Source organism: Atractosteus spatula, chromosome 2 (assembly GCF_055471065.1).
Source record: "Atractosteus spatula isolate fAtrSpa1 chromosome 2, fAtrSpa1.hap1, whole genome shotgun sequence".
Classification (NCBI taxonomy): Eukaryota; Metazoa; Chordata; class Actinopteri; order Semionotiformes; family Lepisosteidae; genus Atractosteus; species Atractosteus spatula.
In genome coordinates this window covers 8198170-8212498 of record NC_142707.1, presented here as the reverse complement: position 1 = coordinate 8212498, position 14329 = coordinate 8198170, and the positions used below count along the sequence as shown (strand labels likewise).

Below are 14329 nucleotides of genomic sequence, written 5' to 3'. Positions count from 1 at the left end.
AAAGCTGTGATGAAATATAAATGTGTAGAGTGGCGCTGCGGGCAAGCGGGGCTCATTAGAAAACGGTCTAAAAATACTGAAAGAATAAACCCAGTGTGTGTGTGTGAGCGGTATTTCTTCGGGGTTGGGAGGTGGTGTCATTGTAGTTGTCTCTGAAGCTCTGGGCTCTCCGCCATTCTTTTTTCGAGGACTATGAGCCCTGGATAATGAATTGATTACTGGTGTGAAACAAGAGAGTTAGTTTTTTTTTTAAACTCTCATTTTCCTCACTTTGGACTGGACAGTGTCCTCGCCCGGGTCTGCGCTCCACTGCCCTTGTAAACTACAGTTTTAAAGGTGAACCTGCCGCCTTCATTCTACCGACACCCAGGTTTTTAATTTTCTTTTTTCGTCGTCAAGCCTTTGCCGATAAGCGGCGTCGAGAAGGGACCCCCGGGAGACACGGTGTGCGCGAGCTGATAAACCTATCTTCCTCGCGCAAGCGAGACTTTGGACTCGTCATCCAAGCCCATTTCCAAGACAAGCGAAGGAGGTGCATGATGTCAGGCACGATCGCAGCCCGTTTCGTCGGTCCCAGAACTCCAGCTGATTAGGGAGGGGTGGTTTGTTGACGAAAGCAAGGAACGCTTAGGTTGTCGTTTCCAGTTTTTGAACAGTCTCCAGGCTCACCCACAAGAGACAGCAGAGACTCGGGCTCCTGTCACAGAGTTGAAAACATGGGAAGCATCTCTCGAGAAGGCACGGGAACTACAACAGAACCAAACCGGGGATGGCAGGAAGCCCAGCAGCACTTCAGATTACTAATGGAACCGAACCACGTAGACTATCGCTCTCTAAAAAGAGACTACCACCACAGGTGAGACAGGGGCGCTTGTTTTACACAAATTTATAATTACACGAAAAATTGCGTTAGCGCTAATATATTCTAATGCATTGATGCTGCTGTCCACAGTGCGGCTCGTTTACAGCTTTAATGCGCTGTACCTGTTGATACCGTGTCAGATCTGAGCACCTGCAATATTGTAATACACACATCTTTTCGAAACTGAGCCATATTATGTGGAAAACTTTAGGTCATTTTCGTAAGGGCTGTATGCCGTATGCACATCCTACCGCAAATTTACAACTCCGGAGCGAGTCAGGAATGCAGCAGGTTTTTAATATCTATTTAATCACCAGCATCTTAAGGCTTGGGAGTAGGAATGAACTGGCAAAACTAGTGGGATAGATTTACCAGTTGCACCAGGTGAAGAGCTGTTTATAACTTAAGGAGACATAGGAAAATACATCTATACTTTGGAAGAGTAATGCAAGTAGAAAATGACAACAGTTGCCTATAAAATCTATCAAGAATCTCGATTTATTTTTTTAAGGAAGGAAATCAACGGAAGGACTAGAAAAACTTTCTAGAGCAGAATGCCAGAAGTTGCCTTTGACGTTGTCTACTTGTAACTAAACAGGAAATTAAAACCAAATTCTTATTAATATTTTTCGTATCATTCTTGTTTCTAAAAATCAATGAAAAATGTCACTCCTTACGAGAACAGTTGCGGGTGTTAGATATCTATTGGCATCCTAGTATGGTAAATAATTTAAATGTCAAATTCAGATTCAAAGGGCTCTAATTGCTTGACGGGCAAATAGTAGTTTTGCCAAAGCACATACAATTCACAGACATTTACATTAAAACATATTACTTCTTACTTATCATTTAAACATATTCATTAACATAAATTAATTGTCTGCAAATTGACCAGCATGAGGGTGGTGAAGGAGATTTAGATTGATTGGCAAATTAGCATAGTTTAACAGCAAACCATTTATTAAACTGAATGCATCAGTGAATGGTGCTGATTGACCTAAAGGTGCCAATACATACAAACTCACACCTAGAGCCACACCACACTGCTGTAATCAACAGGAAGCTGCAATAGGGCTCAATAGTGCTGAATTCACAGGCTACAGTCACTGTGGTGTATTAAAAATAAATAGCCATAGAAATAGAGGCTTGGTCAATACAAAGCTATATGTTGGTTGTGATATATACATTCTGTTGAGAAAATTATTTTTTGTGCTTTCTTTTTTTGTGCTATTGTCTTTAAGAAATACTACAGTATCTGTTATTTCAAATAAAGCTTGACATGCATGTTAATACATCCCATACTTTTGTGTTTACTATCGCCTGCTTTCACTGGGGATGTCAAATCCATTTGAGTTCTGTGCTCCACGGTACCCAGTGCGATCCTGCCCCCTGCAGGTCTGGGCTGAAATAGAGCTGGGGCAATCTGCGATTCCTGCAGCCAGGGCAGTGGGTGATCACTGACCTCAGAACGGGATGCCTTTGTAGAACATGAATGATTGGAACTGAGGCCTGCAGGGTTTATCAGTAATATGGACCTGACAGGGAACTCCTGGGGGCTGTGGCTCGGACCCGTTACGTGCTCGGACTGCTTTATCTTCATTCCAGTCGCTGTTAGGAGGTTGACCCAGCTGAGAAAAGAACAGTCAGGACACACAGACTCCAGTGCACTGACATGCGTTTTGAGGCAGGAAACCCCATTATATTAAATAGGATTCATGGGCGAACTCCTCGCAGCACTGACGTTAAGCTCAAGGCTTTGGTTTGTGTCAGACATGAAAGAGAAACGTGCCCACCGTCCACTCTAGGAATATTTGAGCAACAGCGTCATTGTTTCAGATCTCCAGCACGTTTCAGTTTTAGAAACAACTGAAGCAGATCTCCTCTCTTTAATACAGATGTGTCATGTCTTCACACCCAACAGAGCGCAGGCAGTGCGTACTGGTGAGCTGGAAACTGTAATGTAACAGTGGCTGCCTTCATTATCATTCAATATAGGACACGGTTGAAACAATCTTGTTTTACATCGCTCGGGTCTGAAAGACCTCTTACCTATCTTAACTGATGCCAAAGAAGATGCTGTTAGTGAATATAGTTTGGTTTCGAATGTGATTCTTTTTCTTTGCTCTTTCCCAGACTGTCTTCCCTGTCCAACGTTCAGTGACGGGACAGACAAAGGCTCTAGCACCCCAGCTTAAAAAATGAAGTCAGCAGCAGGCCCCAGAGTTTTCCATTTCCTCCACACAAGTTGGGAGCACTGTGTGGAGATTGTGTGTTCTCCCCGTGTTTGTGTGGGTTTCCTCTGGGGGCCCCGGTTTCCTCCCGCAGTCCAGTGACTGGTAGGTCAATTGGCTTGTGTGAAAACTGGCCCTGGTGTGAGTGTGTGCGTGGTTGTGTCTGTGTGCCCCTCAGTGGACTGGCGTCTCATCCAGGGTGTATCCTGCCTTTCGCCCATTGCTTGCCAGGTTAGGCTCTGGCTCCCCTGCAACCTTGTATTGGATGAAGTGGTTAGTACGTACTATAGATGGATGGATGTTGGGAGCAGGCGCGCCATTTTATGTGACCTTCCCAGGAGGCGTGCATTCTGAAACACAGTTCTGGTCATGCCGGTCGTGACCCAGAATGACCGTCAACAATCAGGAGGGGGCCTAGCTGGCGAGGTGAACTCAGCTTCAGAGGCGGCAACGCAGTCTGTGGTGACTGTGCATGGTGGACAGAAACTGGAATAATTAGCTGCTGTGATTCAGGTTCAATGTTTAATTAGGAGATGGAGGAAATTCAAAATAACGCTGCCGAACGTCGGCCATAACTTTTACATTCTCGTGGCTTGGCGTCCTGGTCTGTTACTTTTCTTTACAGTATTAACAACAACATATTAACAACTGGTCAGCAGTGACATGATAAGAAATGATGCGCTCTGTAACTAACTCTGCTCTGCAAACCCGCAAAGGCCCAAGTGACCGCGCTGAATGCTTGAGAGCATTAGGAAGACACACCTGTGGACATCCCCTTCGATCCACAGAAAAAACAGCCTGAGCAAGTATAAAGGTTGACGTGATCCCTCGCCAGGCCCTTCCAACGGATCTGTGTTTTGCTGTTGTTGGCTTCCCCCTGTACTAAGGACCTGCTGGTTCTGATCATGCCTTGACGGCCACTCCACCAAATCTGCAGTGCTTCCTGGGATTTCAGGAGACCCATGTGACTCTGGCTTCAGATTCCCAGTACTGGACACCTTCATTATGAAAACAGCATCAGACTGTCAGTATATTTGATTGTGTTTCAATTAAGAATAAGCATCAGAATGGATAAAAGAGTAATGCAAGTTCATTAGTGTTGCCGGGCACTGCTGGAAAGAGCCCAGGAATTCTAGGCAAGGTAACAGAGAGTGAGACACAGAATCGACCTTCTTCATTTATATCAACTGCATGCTAATTATATGAGTGCAAAATTCCTCTCAGCTGATGCCCTCTGCTGAGGGGGTAAAGACATCTTGTCCTGACTGTAGGGAATTTGCTTGCAGGGTGTTCTCATTGAATTAATAGAGAAGAATAGAATGTATCTTAGCAGAAAGCAGGAGAACAGAGTGCTCCTTCATTAGAAGGTTTAGCATGCACAAAACTTAGCTCTCCTTCTTTTTCTCAGAACTGCATAAGAACCTGGATCGGTTTTGTCATGAAAGACCCAGAGATCCTAAGAGCAGCAGCTTGCTAAATGATTACAAACAGGCCTGGGCCCCATCCCTGCCTGCTTTATCTCACTGTCATCACAATGGACAAACAACAAGAGAGATAATAAAGTGCTTCAGAATTCCCATCCACCAGCTCCTTATGGGCTCCTTATCGTCCTGCAGGCCTTGTGGGTGTTGTTGAGCATTTTCTGCAGGGGTGGATGTATAGTTGTGATGTGAGGAGCTGGCTGGGAGGCCACATTTCGTGAAGCTTCACTCAGGGTACCAGGTTCAATAGCATTCTTCAGGTCATGCTTGGTAGTTATTGAGTGACCTCTGACCTCTGATCTTATGAACAGGCTGGGTGCAAAACATCAGAGCTGTCTGACATTCTTCTATTGATTTTGCCTTTAATAACTTGTCGCAGAAAGCATTCACAATAAAACGCAGCTTTCTTTAGAAGTTCTCTCTGTCTGATAATGGCGGATTGTATCTCGAACCTAAAGAAAATTCATTATTGGTATTTAACTGAGCTTGCAGCTAATTAGTCTTTTGCAGTGAGGGTTTTAGGTAGGAATGAGATAAGTCTACGTGTTTTCCAATTGTTTGGGGTTAGTTTTGTTGCTTGTGTTTTAATCCTACAAGGACAAGGTTTTACATTTAAACAGATTAAACACATTTACAAGTGAATCATGAGGATGTTAAATACAATCCCTGGAGAAAGGCAGGGTCTTCTGCTTTTCCTTTCATCTTAATATCTAAATTAATTGAATTTGGTTATTGGATTAAAAAGACCTATTCATTTTTGCAAGGACTTTTACATTTGTAATTTTATTAATGTGTACCTAATTCAGAGTACAGTGGCCATACTGGTCTCAACTATAATAATGGTTAATAAAATAAAACTCAAAATAATGGTTTCAACTTTAGACAAAATACCCGAGCAAGCTCCTGGTCTGGGCGGCCTGTGAGACACCAGACCCTGCAGGGCCTCCAGGGACTAATCTTGACTCTCCCTACTGGAATCAGTCATCAGATGTGTTGTGGACGCCTGTGTGCTAAGCAGCTAGATGCTTTGACTTTAAAGTGCTCCAGTGCCACTTTATCAGATTTAAGTAAGTGCATTTGCTTCAGAGCTGGTAAGGGTTTTTTAATCTTTAATTAGATGACTGAAGGACAACAGAAAAGCCACAGATGAGTGGAGGTTATTCCGGTCTTCATGATCACTTGGTCTTTTTTTCTCTGTAGTCACACAGCCACTGCAGGATTACGAGAAACTGGCTCGTCAGTAATGAAATCCTTTCAAACCCCACTCCAGATAGAGATCTGGAGCTCTCAATCATGGTACCTAACCCATATGTCTTAGTGAGGTGAGAGGGCACTGGAGTACCTAGAGAGAAAAAAAACATGCAGACCAGAGAGCATGCAAGCTCCACACAGACAGCTGAATCTGGAATCAAACCCCAGAGCCCGTTGCTGTGAGCCAGTAGTGATGACCGCCATGTCACCATGCCTCCCCGATCAGCTGGCATGGCTTGAGCATCAGCTCTTTGAAACAAACCTTGATTGGAAAGCCTGTTTTTTCCTCCACCTTTTGCCTTCTCTCTCTGCCACAGGGTGTTTGTGAACAGAAGCTTGACTCTGGAGAAAATCAAGTGCTATGGCTTTGACATGGACTACACTCTGGCAAGTAAGCACTTGTGCACGGTTTGTCTGATGCCAGGACCTGTGGCTTTAAACAGGTGCTTAGTGAAAACCTGTTTAGGGTCTTTACTGTTGTTCAAGTGTGCAATTACAGAGCAGACAAGAAGAGAAGACAGAAAATAGCATCAGGTCGTTAAATAAGATATTTTCTCTAAACCAGATTCCCATTATACAGTTTTTTTTCTCTCGCTTGTGTTTGTATTATTGTTTTTTTCCAGGATCTAGTTACTCAATTATTTTTTTAAATGTAGATGGCTTTGGGATAAAAATGCATATACCGTACATGATACATTTTAGGTAAAAAGAAACAATTGGTGAAATTCTAACGTTAGGGCTATTTCAGCAAAATTAAAACCCAGAAGGTAAGCATGTTTCAGTGACATCATGTCCCAAAAGATTTGTTTTAAAAAGCTGTGTCAATGTTTTTAATTTAATGATGCAATTCCAATATTTATCTAATATAAATTAGGAGCATCAAAATAAGATTCACCACATGTTTTTTTTTGTTTTTGATTTGCAAGGTTTGTGTGACGTTCCTTTTTTTGGATGTTTCGTATAGAAAACCATGCCAATGTCATAACAGGGTGTTGTAACGCTCAATTAAACTATGGTGATATGGTAGGGAAAAATAAGAAAAGGGGAAAGTAAAGTAAATTAGTGCATAAATTGTGATGAAAACTGCAATGAAATTATAATTCTCTATGGTTATCTGCTGTGGTAATGTACAAACCCATACTGAAAACATGTAGTGTGTCCAGTCTGTGACCTCTGTCCCTCTGTCCAGTGTACAAGTCCCCTGACTACGAGGAGCTGGGCTATGAGCTGCTGATGGACAGGCTGGTGTCGATTGGCTACCCACATGAAATACTGCAGTACAAATACGACCCAAACTTCCCCACCAGGTCGGTACAGTGTGCCTTTTCCTCTACAGAACCTGCCCCATTTGGTCATTTCACCATATTTGTCCTTTTGTGTCAAGATTTGCAAAACATCTACATTTTTTACTGTGATTTCACTCTGTTGTGCTCGATTGTGCTAGATACAGCTGGCTTTTCATTGCACGGCCAGGACTGTGCTGCACATGGCTTCTATTAATGATTTGTTAAAACGTACTGAGGATCGACAAGGTCTTTTTTTTTAAGGATTCACCTTAATAAAAAAAAATCAATGTGTGTGTAGACTTTGCCTCATCTGACCCCCATTCCTTTTAGTTTGCAACATTTCAGAGAGAAGGGTAAGGGACATGCATGTTAGCTAACATACAGCTCTCGGGTCCAGGACAGAGTACCCCTGTGTCAATTTTCAGTATACAGTTTTTGTTCTGAGCCAAAATAATGCTTCTGTTAAATTAACAGGGTTCTGAAAGATGACATGTTACACATTCTCAAGTCTTTTTACATCTATCTGAGCAACATGCCTGCAATTTTTCTTTCTCCTCTTCATGTTCTGACAAGTTTTAAACTTGCAGGTGTACAGTAAGCGCCACTGCAATTACATCTGATGATGACAATTAGTATGGATCTGCCATTTAGTCCAGGGGTGCATCCCTAAGACTACTGCTTGTCTGACATCACTAGGGATTGACAGTAGGGAATCACCACCAGAAATACTATGCATCACAATGTCCAGAGTCCTGTCAAGTCTGGATTTGGAAAAACACACGTCCGTAGTTTCTATACCAGCAGTATATGTCAGACAGATGCTAGCCATGAGGACAAAGCCCATATTATTTGACATGACGAAAATGAATGCAGTGAAGTTCGAATTTTAAAGCCTTTCAGGTTGAGATCATTGAAAAGACAAAGCAAAGTTGTGTTTTATAGCTGCAGGGGGTATAATGCTATCTTGCTTCTAAAAAAATCCTTTTTCAGTGACAATCAGACATTTTTTTTCATGCAATGCAACTTCTAACATACTATGGATATATCATCATTTTTTAGCACGATGTGTGACTGCAGTATAATTTTATTGCTCCCAACCTGGCTATCTAGGATAACACAATCAGCACTTCCTTTGCGTTGGCATTATTGTGATCCAACCCTAATGCATGTTACTTAAATAGATATTGCATTTTTGCTGAAAAGACAATAAAGCTACACATAATTCCAAACATGGAATCAGCTGTAATGATATAATGCATTCTGTAATGCACAGGTATAGTGTACTTTTTGGCATCTAGCCATGACTGAGAAATTATACAGTGTCTCAGCAGCATAAACCTTGTCAAATAAATCTATACAAATGACTTTCCACATCCACTACTGTTACTGCAGACAGCAACAGTCAGTAGCATGGAATGGCCATAGCTGTAAAGGTGATGCTGTTTTAAACTTATGGGTCTGATCTGCTCTTAACACAGTGCTGCTGTGCAGAACAGAACATGAAGACTTTGCTTTGATTCCAGTCAAAAATGATACGTGATAGCTGTGACCCTCACCAGGAAAAGCAGATTAAAAATGGATGACTGGATAGTTTGACGATACACGATGATAATAAGAATCTACTGTTACAAAAACTGGTGGAGCTCAATATGTCTGCTTCGTTTGTTTAGAAATGACTCTGAAAGACACAGAAATAGAAGGACAGATTAAATGGATGAGGCTATTCTGAACTGCAGGCAATGGAGCTGTAAAGGAGTGACCATGGTTTTCATTATGGAGTGACCAGAGTGAGGGGAGAGAGGGCTTAGGCAGAGTATTTGGGCTGCTGTAACAGTGACATGACACAGCCATACAGCTATGGGTAAGGCCTTTGGGTGGGACTCGCCTTGCTGACAGGACCTCACTGGTCATGATCTGCTGGCCGGCTCCTTGATCTCCTCGGGTCTGCAGTCCAGAGTCCAGATTTAAACACACGGGGCCCTGCGCCTGAGGGATTAGCCCACAGGCACATGTGCAGATCCCTGCTGGTTCACGTCTGCCAGCCTACAGCTGGGTAAACTTTTGGGTTTATCACAGGCATTAACCCCTGAGTGCCTGCCCAATTTCAGTGCTCTGAATTGGACTTCAAGTTCAGACACATCAGAGTCATTTGTGCAGCCCTCTACAGTACCTACGTTTGCCCTGCCCGGTGGAAATGAACAGGACTTGACACAAAGGCCCTGCAGCTGTGATGAGTATACTATGTGCAGGGTCTGATGCAGACAGTCAGCTCATGTTGAGCGCTCATGGGATTCTTGGCCACAGCTGGCTAATGATGTAGCCGAGACTCAGGCCCACCTGGAGAAGAGGTTTCCAGCTGTGCTGCGCAACCTTTACTGGCCGAGCTGCACAGGAGCCCCATAGTGCCCATAGTAACATGTCACAAGCTGTATTTGGTAATAAAATACATGACTTACAGGAGGAGACTGTATAATAGACATAATCGTTCAATTTAGGATAAACTACTCATTTTCCGTACTGGCAGGAATTGTGTGGAACTGTTCACCTGTCTTTGCCTGTCGGTTCATTTCTCTCTTGCTCTTATTTCTTCGTCTGCCTTTTTAGTACTTTTGTTGGCTCTGTTCCATTTCCTGTCCCAGCCTTCTGAGAAGATGATTGTGCAGGAAGTGAGGTGGGAAGGCACGGTAGTGTTCCACCTCGCTCTCCCAGATCCGACATCCGTTGCAATGGGCTTGTGCAACACAGAAGGTGAAAGCTGACATTCTGGATGGCTCGTGCTGCAGTGCTTTAACCTCTGGCTCTGTGCTTCCTTGTTCAGAGGGCTGGTGTTTGACACAATGTACGGAAATCTCCTCAAGGTGGACTCACATGGCAACATCCTAGTGTGTACGCATGGCTTCACATTCCTCAAAGGGTGAGTGGAATGCTCCTTTGAATTTCTCATCACACCAATCAGCCTTAATGATTTCCTTCTCTGATTCCTGCACGCGCCGTTCATCATTTTAAAAATGGGACAGTGGCCAGACGTGCAAAGTGTTCACACTCGGATCATAAGTGAATCTTGCTTTGCTTATTTCTTAGTTTATCCTGCAGTGTGCTGGGATCCCCTGAATGTCCATGACTGAATGCAGGCTGAGCTCTGTGATTACGGGTTCGAGCCTGGGTCATTTCCCTAGTGAACTGAGACCAGGATTCCCCAAACAGAGGTGCACAATTGGCTGCCAAGGGTGAGGTGGGATTAATCAGCAGGCTTGGCTACAGCATCTGCAGGCTTGTGGTGCTGCTGGCAAGGGGTTTGTGAAGTGTTAAAAGGCAAGAGTGTCTTGAAGATGGGCGGGTTGGAGGAGTCTACCTGCACATCCTCATTCTCCCCCATGTGCGGTCACAGGGTCCAGAGCTTTGAGTTGAACAGGCCATTCTGCATCAGGTAGGTATAACAAAACTCATTTGTAATTCTTTTTATTTTATTTTTTAAAGAAGAAGGCCGCTGACCAATATGATCATAACCAATGCGTGTCAGATTTATTCGGTAGAATGATAGGTTTAACACCCGGGAAAATTGTCTTCCAGATGTCCGGGAGGAAATCAATGGCACCATATCTGGCTCAGTTTGTATGAGGCCTAACACACATCTGCACACACTTACACACAAATGGTATATGTTGCTTTGATAAAACAAGACCCAGAAGATGTTATGATCCTACTGTATGTACAGAACTGCATTCTGGTGAATTGCAAAGTAAGTGAAATATACACCTGGGGTCAGGGTGAAGGTATTTTCTGGTCGTGTCTGTGCAAGGGTTCAATCAGGGTTTCCCAATCCTTTATTGCATCACTTCAAGGACTTTGCCTCCTGCGGAAATGTGAAAGCAATCTAGCCTGCGGATTGTTTGCTTTAATTCAAAGCTGGGATGCATTGCAGAACAGAGGGTAAAAAGTAAGGCACGCCAGGCACCCCCCATACCAAATCACCATGTTAGCTACAGGCTAATCTTAACTTGCTAATCATGTTTGTTCATTCTGCACAAAACAAGTAGGACTCAACCAGGATCAGCATGGTCAGCCAAACAGATAGGTGGCGTATTAAAGGGCCAGAGTACATGCAGAGTGAAATATTGAAGGGTTATCATTCAGCGATGTCTGAGCGATGATTTCCTGCAAGGCACATATAGAACGACTTAGGCACATTTCCATTATTGCATGCATTTTTTATTTTATCATCTGTTTATTTCATGCAGATAACTGCATTTAGTTCATTTAGACCCCTGCAGCAGGCTTATAGAGCTGTTTAGTCAAAGGTTTTCAGAAGCATGCTGGAGCTGCGAGATTGCTGGCATGGGTCGCATGTGTCTCTGGGCTGAGCCCAAGGTACTGAGGTTCCCCCTGTGCTCCTTGCATTGCAGCTGTTCAGTGGGCCTGCAGGAAAGAGGGGTGCAGGGAAGTCACCCCGCAGGATATTTGGTATGCCTTTGGACTGTTGTGGAACAGGGGAGTTTAGTGTTTCCTTTGTACAACCCAAGAATCTTTTACTTTCTGGCGCCCCGTCCTGGACTGACAAGCTTCCATCTCTGTTCTTCTGTTCTGCGTATCCCCGAAGAGCTCTGAGTTCATCTGCTGGCTTGTTTGCAGATCAGCCTGCAGGCTCACTGCCAGAAGGTTCAGAGGTTGGTGGTGGGCAGGAGACCACATAGAGGGCATCTCTCTGAAAAAAAAGGCGCTTTCAAAGCCCTGTGGAGGATTCCGAAACTTTAGTTCAGAAGGGTTATGGGTCGAAGGCTAGCGTGACGCTGTCGAAAAACTCCACTTTCCCCCAACTTAATAAAAGAAAAACACAACCTTCGAAGCACCAGTTAAAAATGGTCAATTTCTGTACGTAACTGCAACCTCAAATGTGCCCTTTAAAGAACCGTAAGCCTTACTACCTATTACTGTTTCAACGAGCAAACAAACCTGTATTAAGCACACATTATCACTATTTTAAGAAATATAGCATTTTATTTAAAAAATATCACCTGGGTAAAGGCTGCAGTTTTACATGTGTGAGAACCATATAAAAGAGTCTATTGTACCAATAATAAAGAGGTTGCATTTACTTTAACAGGACGATTGTGTTCATGTCAAAGAACTAGGGTCTAGGTGCGATGCTCAGGGTATGCTAACAGATATCAGCTGTGGTATCCTAACAGATATCAGATTTCCTGTTTCTGCTCTCTAGACCTAACGTGGTTTCTGCTCCTACCTCTATTTTCCGCATTCCTCCCACAGTGCATCATCTCCCTGCTATGGGGAAAAAGCAAAAATGTATTTATACAGCAGTAATCAGCGGGACTATTGTTACCGGGGGGCTGTGACGGACAGCTCAGACAGCTGTGGGGACAGGGGCAGGGGCTCAAGCGCCCAGCGTTGAAGAGCGGAGCAGAGGCTGGTAGGGTGGTCAGGGGGTGGGGGGCGGGGGGCTCTCTCTACGGGGAAAGATTAGCAGTACTGGGTAAACGTGCCGAGAGCCCGGGCTCAGCTGCAGGGCGGGCCGTGCCTGTGTGGAGTCACCTTCCAGAGGAGCTGGGTCAGTGGGAACCCGATACCTGCTTTGTTGACTCAAGATCTAATTGCTGTCTGTCAGGAGCCTGGCTGTCAGGGCAGGATAAACAGGACAGCTGGCTTAACTCCTCCCTGACTGGGAGCTCAAGAATCTGTGCCTTTGATTTTTTAGTGATATCGACTTTTTTCCTGATGTGTACGTGTTACACAGTGCTCATCGTGGCTAGCAGGCACCGTGGTTGTCTGGGATGTAACATTCCCTTACTGTGACCCTACTGTGTTGGCTACAAAAACACACACAGGCAACATAGGATAACACGAATTGAAGAAGACAATGACTGAACACTGACCTTGTCTTCCTGGTTTAACCTTCCTGGTGTGACACATCAGATATGGCAGCTGACACCAACCTATTGACGATATGTGTCGAGTTTGCAATTGTTATAGGTTTTGTGTAGTTGTAGTGCTTTCCTTTCTCTCTACCTGCCTCTCTTCGTCTACATAATGTTTCCAAGTTTTTTAGCAAGGACATCCACTGTGTGTTAAAGATGAAACAGAATGGAAATGGAATCGAAGCACCTGTCTCGTACAGGGTGGATGTGTTGAAGCAGATTTCTCTCTTACGGATCTTACAGATTTTGCATTGACAGATCATGTGACTGTGTGCTTATCATCTGCAGGGCACAGATCCAGGAGTATTATCCCAACAAATTCATCCAGAGGGACAACACCGACAGATTCTACATCCTGAACACCCTCTTCAACCTATCAGGTACGAGGAACAAGAGAGACTCAAGAGGCACTGCACCAACACACAAATAAACACATCCCCTTCACACACGAACAACTTCCCATTTCCATTGGCTAAACTCGTAAGGTCAGATCTCATAGCAGATGTGTGCAGGGCTGAGTTTACATGCCTCCCAGGGCTTGAAGCTATTCCATTATTCCCTTTTCTGTAATGTTCACTATCTGGGAGTGTAATCAGTCCGCAAGTTCATTGTGCGTTAACTCCCTAACACTGCCAGTACTGATTTATGGTCTGGGTTGACTGGGACAAGCAGTGTGCTCAGTGGGAAGTTGAATGATCCTCAGGTAATGAGTCAGGTGCCTTATCTATCAGTCCATACTGCCCTGATAACAGAACCCAGTAGTAATTTATACATTTTCATTCTTTTTTGTGTAAAGCAATCTGATTTACATAATACATGTAAAGATTTCTAGCTGTGTTGGAATCTGGCATATATACAGACACTTACAGTATACTGGGATCAGTTTACTGTAACAGTGTGCTGCACAGATTTTCCCCACGGGCCAAACAGATGAACTCACTGCAGAGAAGCTGAGCTCTAATGTACTAAGACATATACAGTAAGTTAAAGGAATAACGTACCCGCAGGGTGTTTCTGAGGTCTCAAGTTCTTATGCTTCTATAGATCACCAGTCCTATGCAGTATACTTTTCATTTCTTAAAATGCCTCAAGTGCTTCTGTGTTCACTGAGTGCTTTATGAAGGTAATGATGTTTGTGAATGGAAACAAGACTGCCATTGCATCACAAGGTTTTGAAGGGCTGCGGGCCCTTATACTCAGAATTGGGTGATAAACAATCTTGTATCTTGTGAAAGAGTTTGTATCCACTTTAGGTTAATCCCATGACTAATTCATTCCAAAAAGATAA

The 14329-nt window shown here is 43.8% G+C and overlaps 1 protein-coding gene across 2 annotated transcripts in view; it reads left to right on the top strand.

Moving 5' to 3' along the window:
• The first annotated feature begins 269 nt into the window (after positions 1-269).
• The window catches only part of nt5c2l1 (5'-nucleotidase, cytosolic II, like 1), a 28136-nt gene continuing 14076 nt past the window's right edge, over positions 270-14329 (top strand). The window contains exons 1-5 of one of the 2 annotated variants that reach the window (XM_088909609.1): positions 270-856; positions 6143-6216; positions 7015-7132; positions 9930-10025; positions 13330-13421. In XM_088909609.1, the coding sequence (XP_088765735.1) occupies positions 717-856; positions 6143-6216; positions 7015-7132; positions 9930-10025; positions 13330-13421 (520 nt within the window). In that variant the 5' untranslated portion in view covers positions 270-716. The remainder of the gene's footprint in view (positions 857-6142; positions 6217-7014; positions 7133-9929; positions 10026-13329; positions 13422-14329) is intronic. The other variant, XM_088909610.1, reaches the window with a different exon arrangement.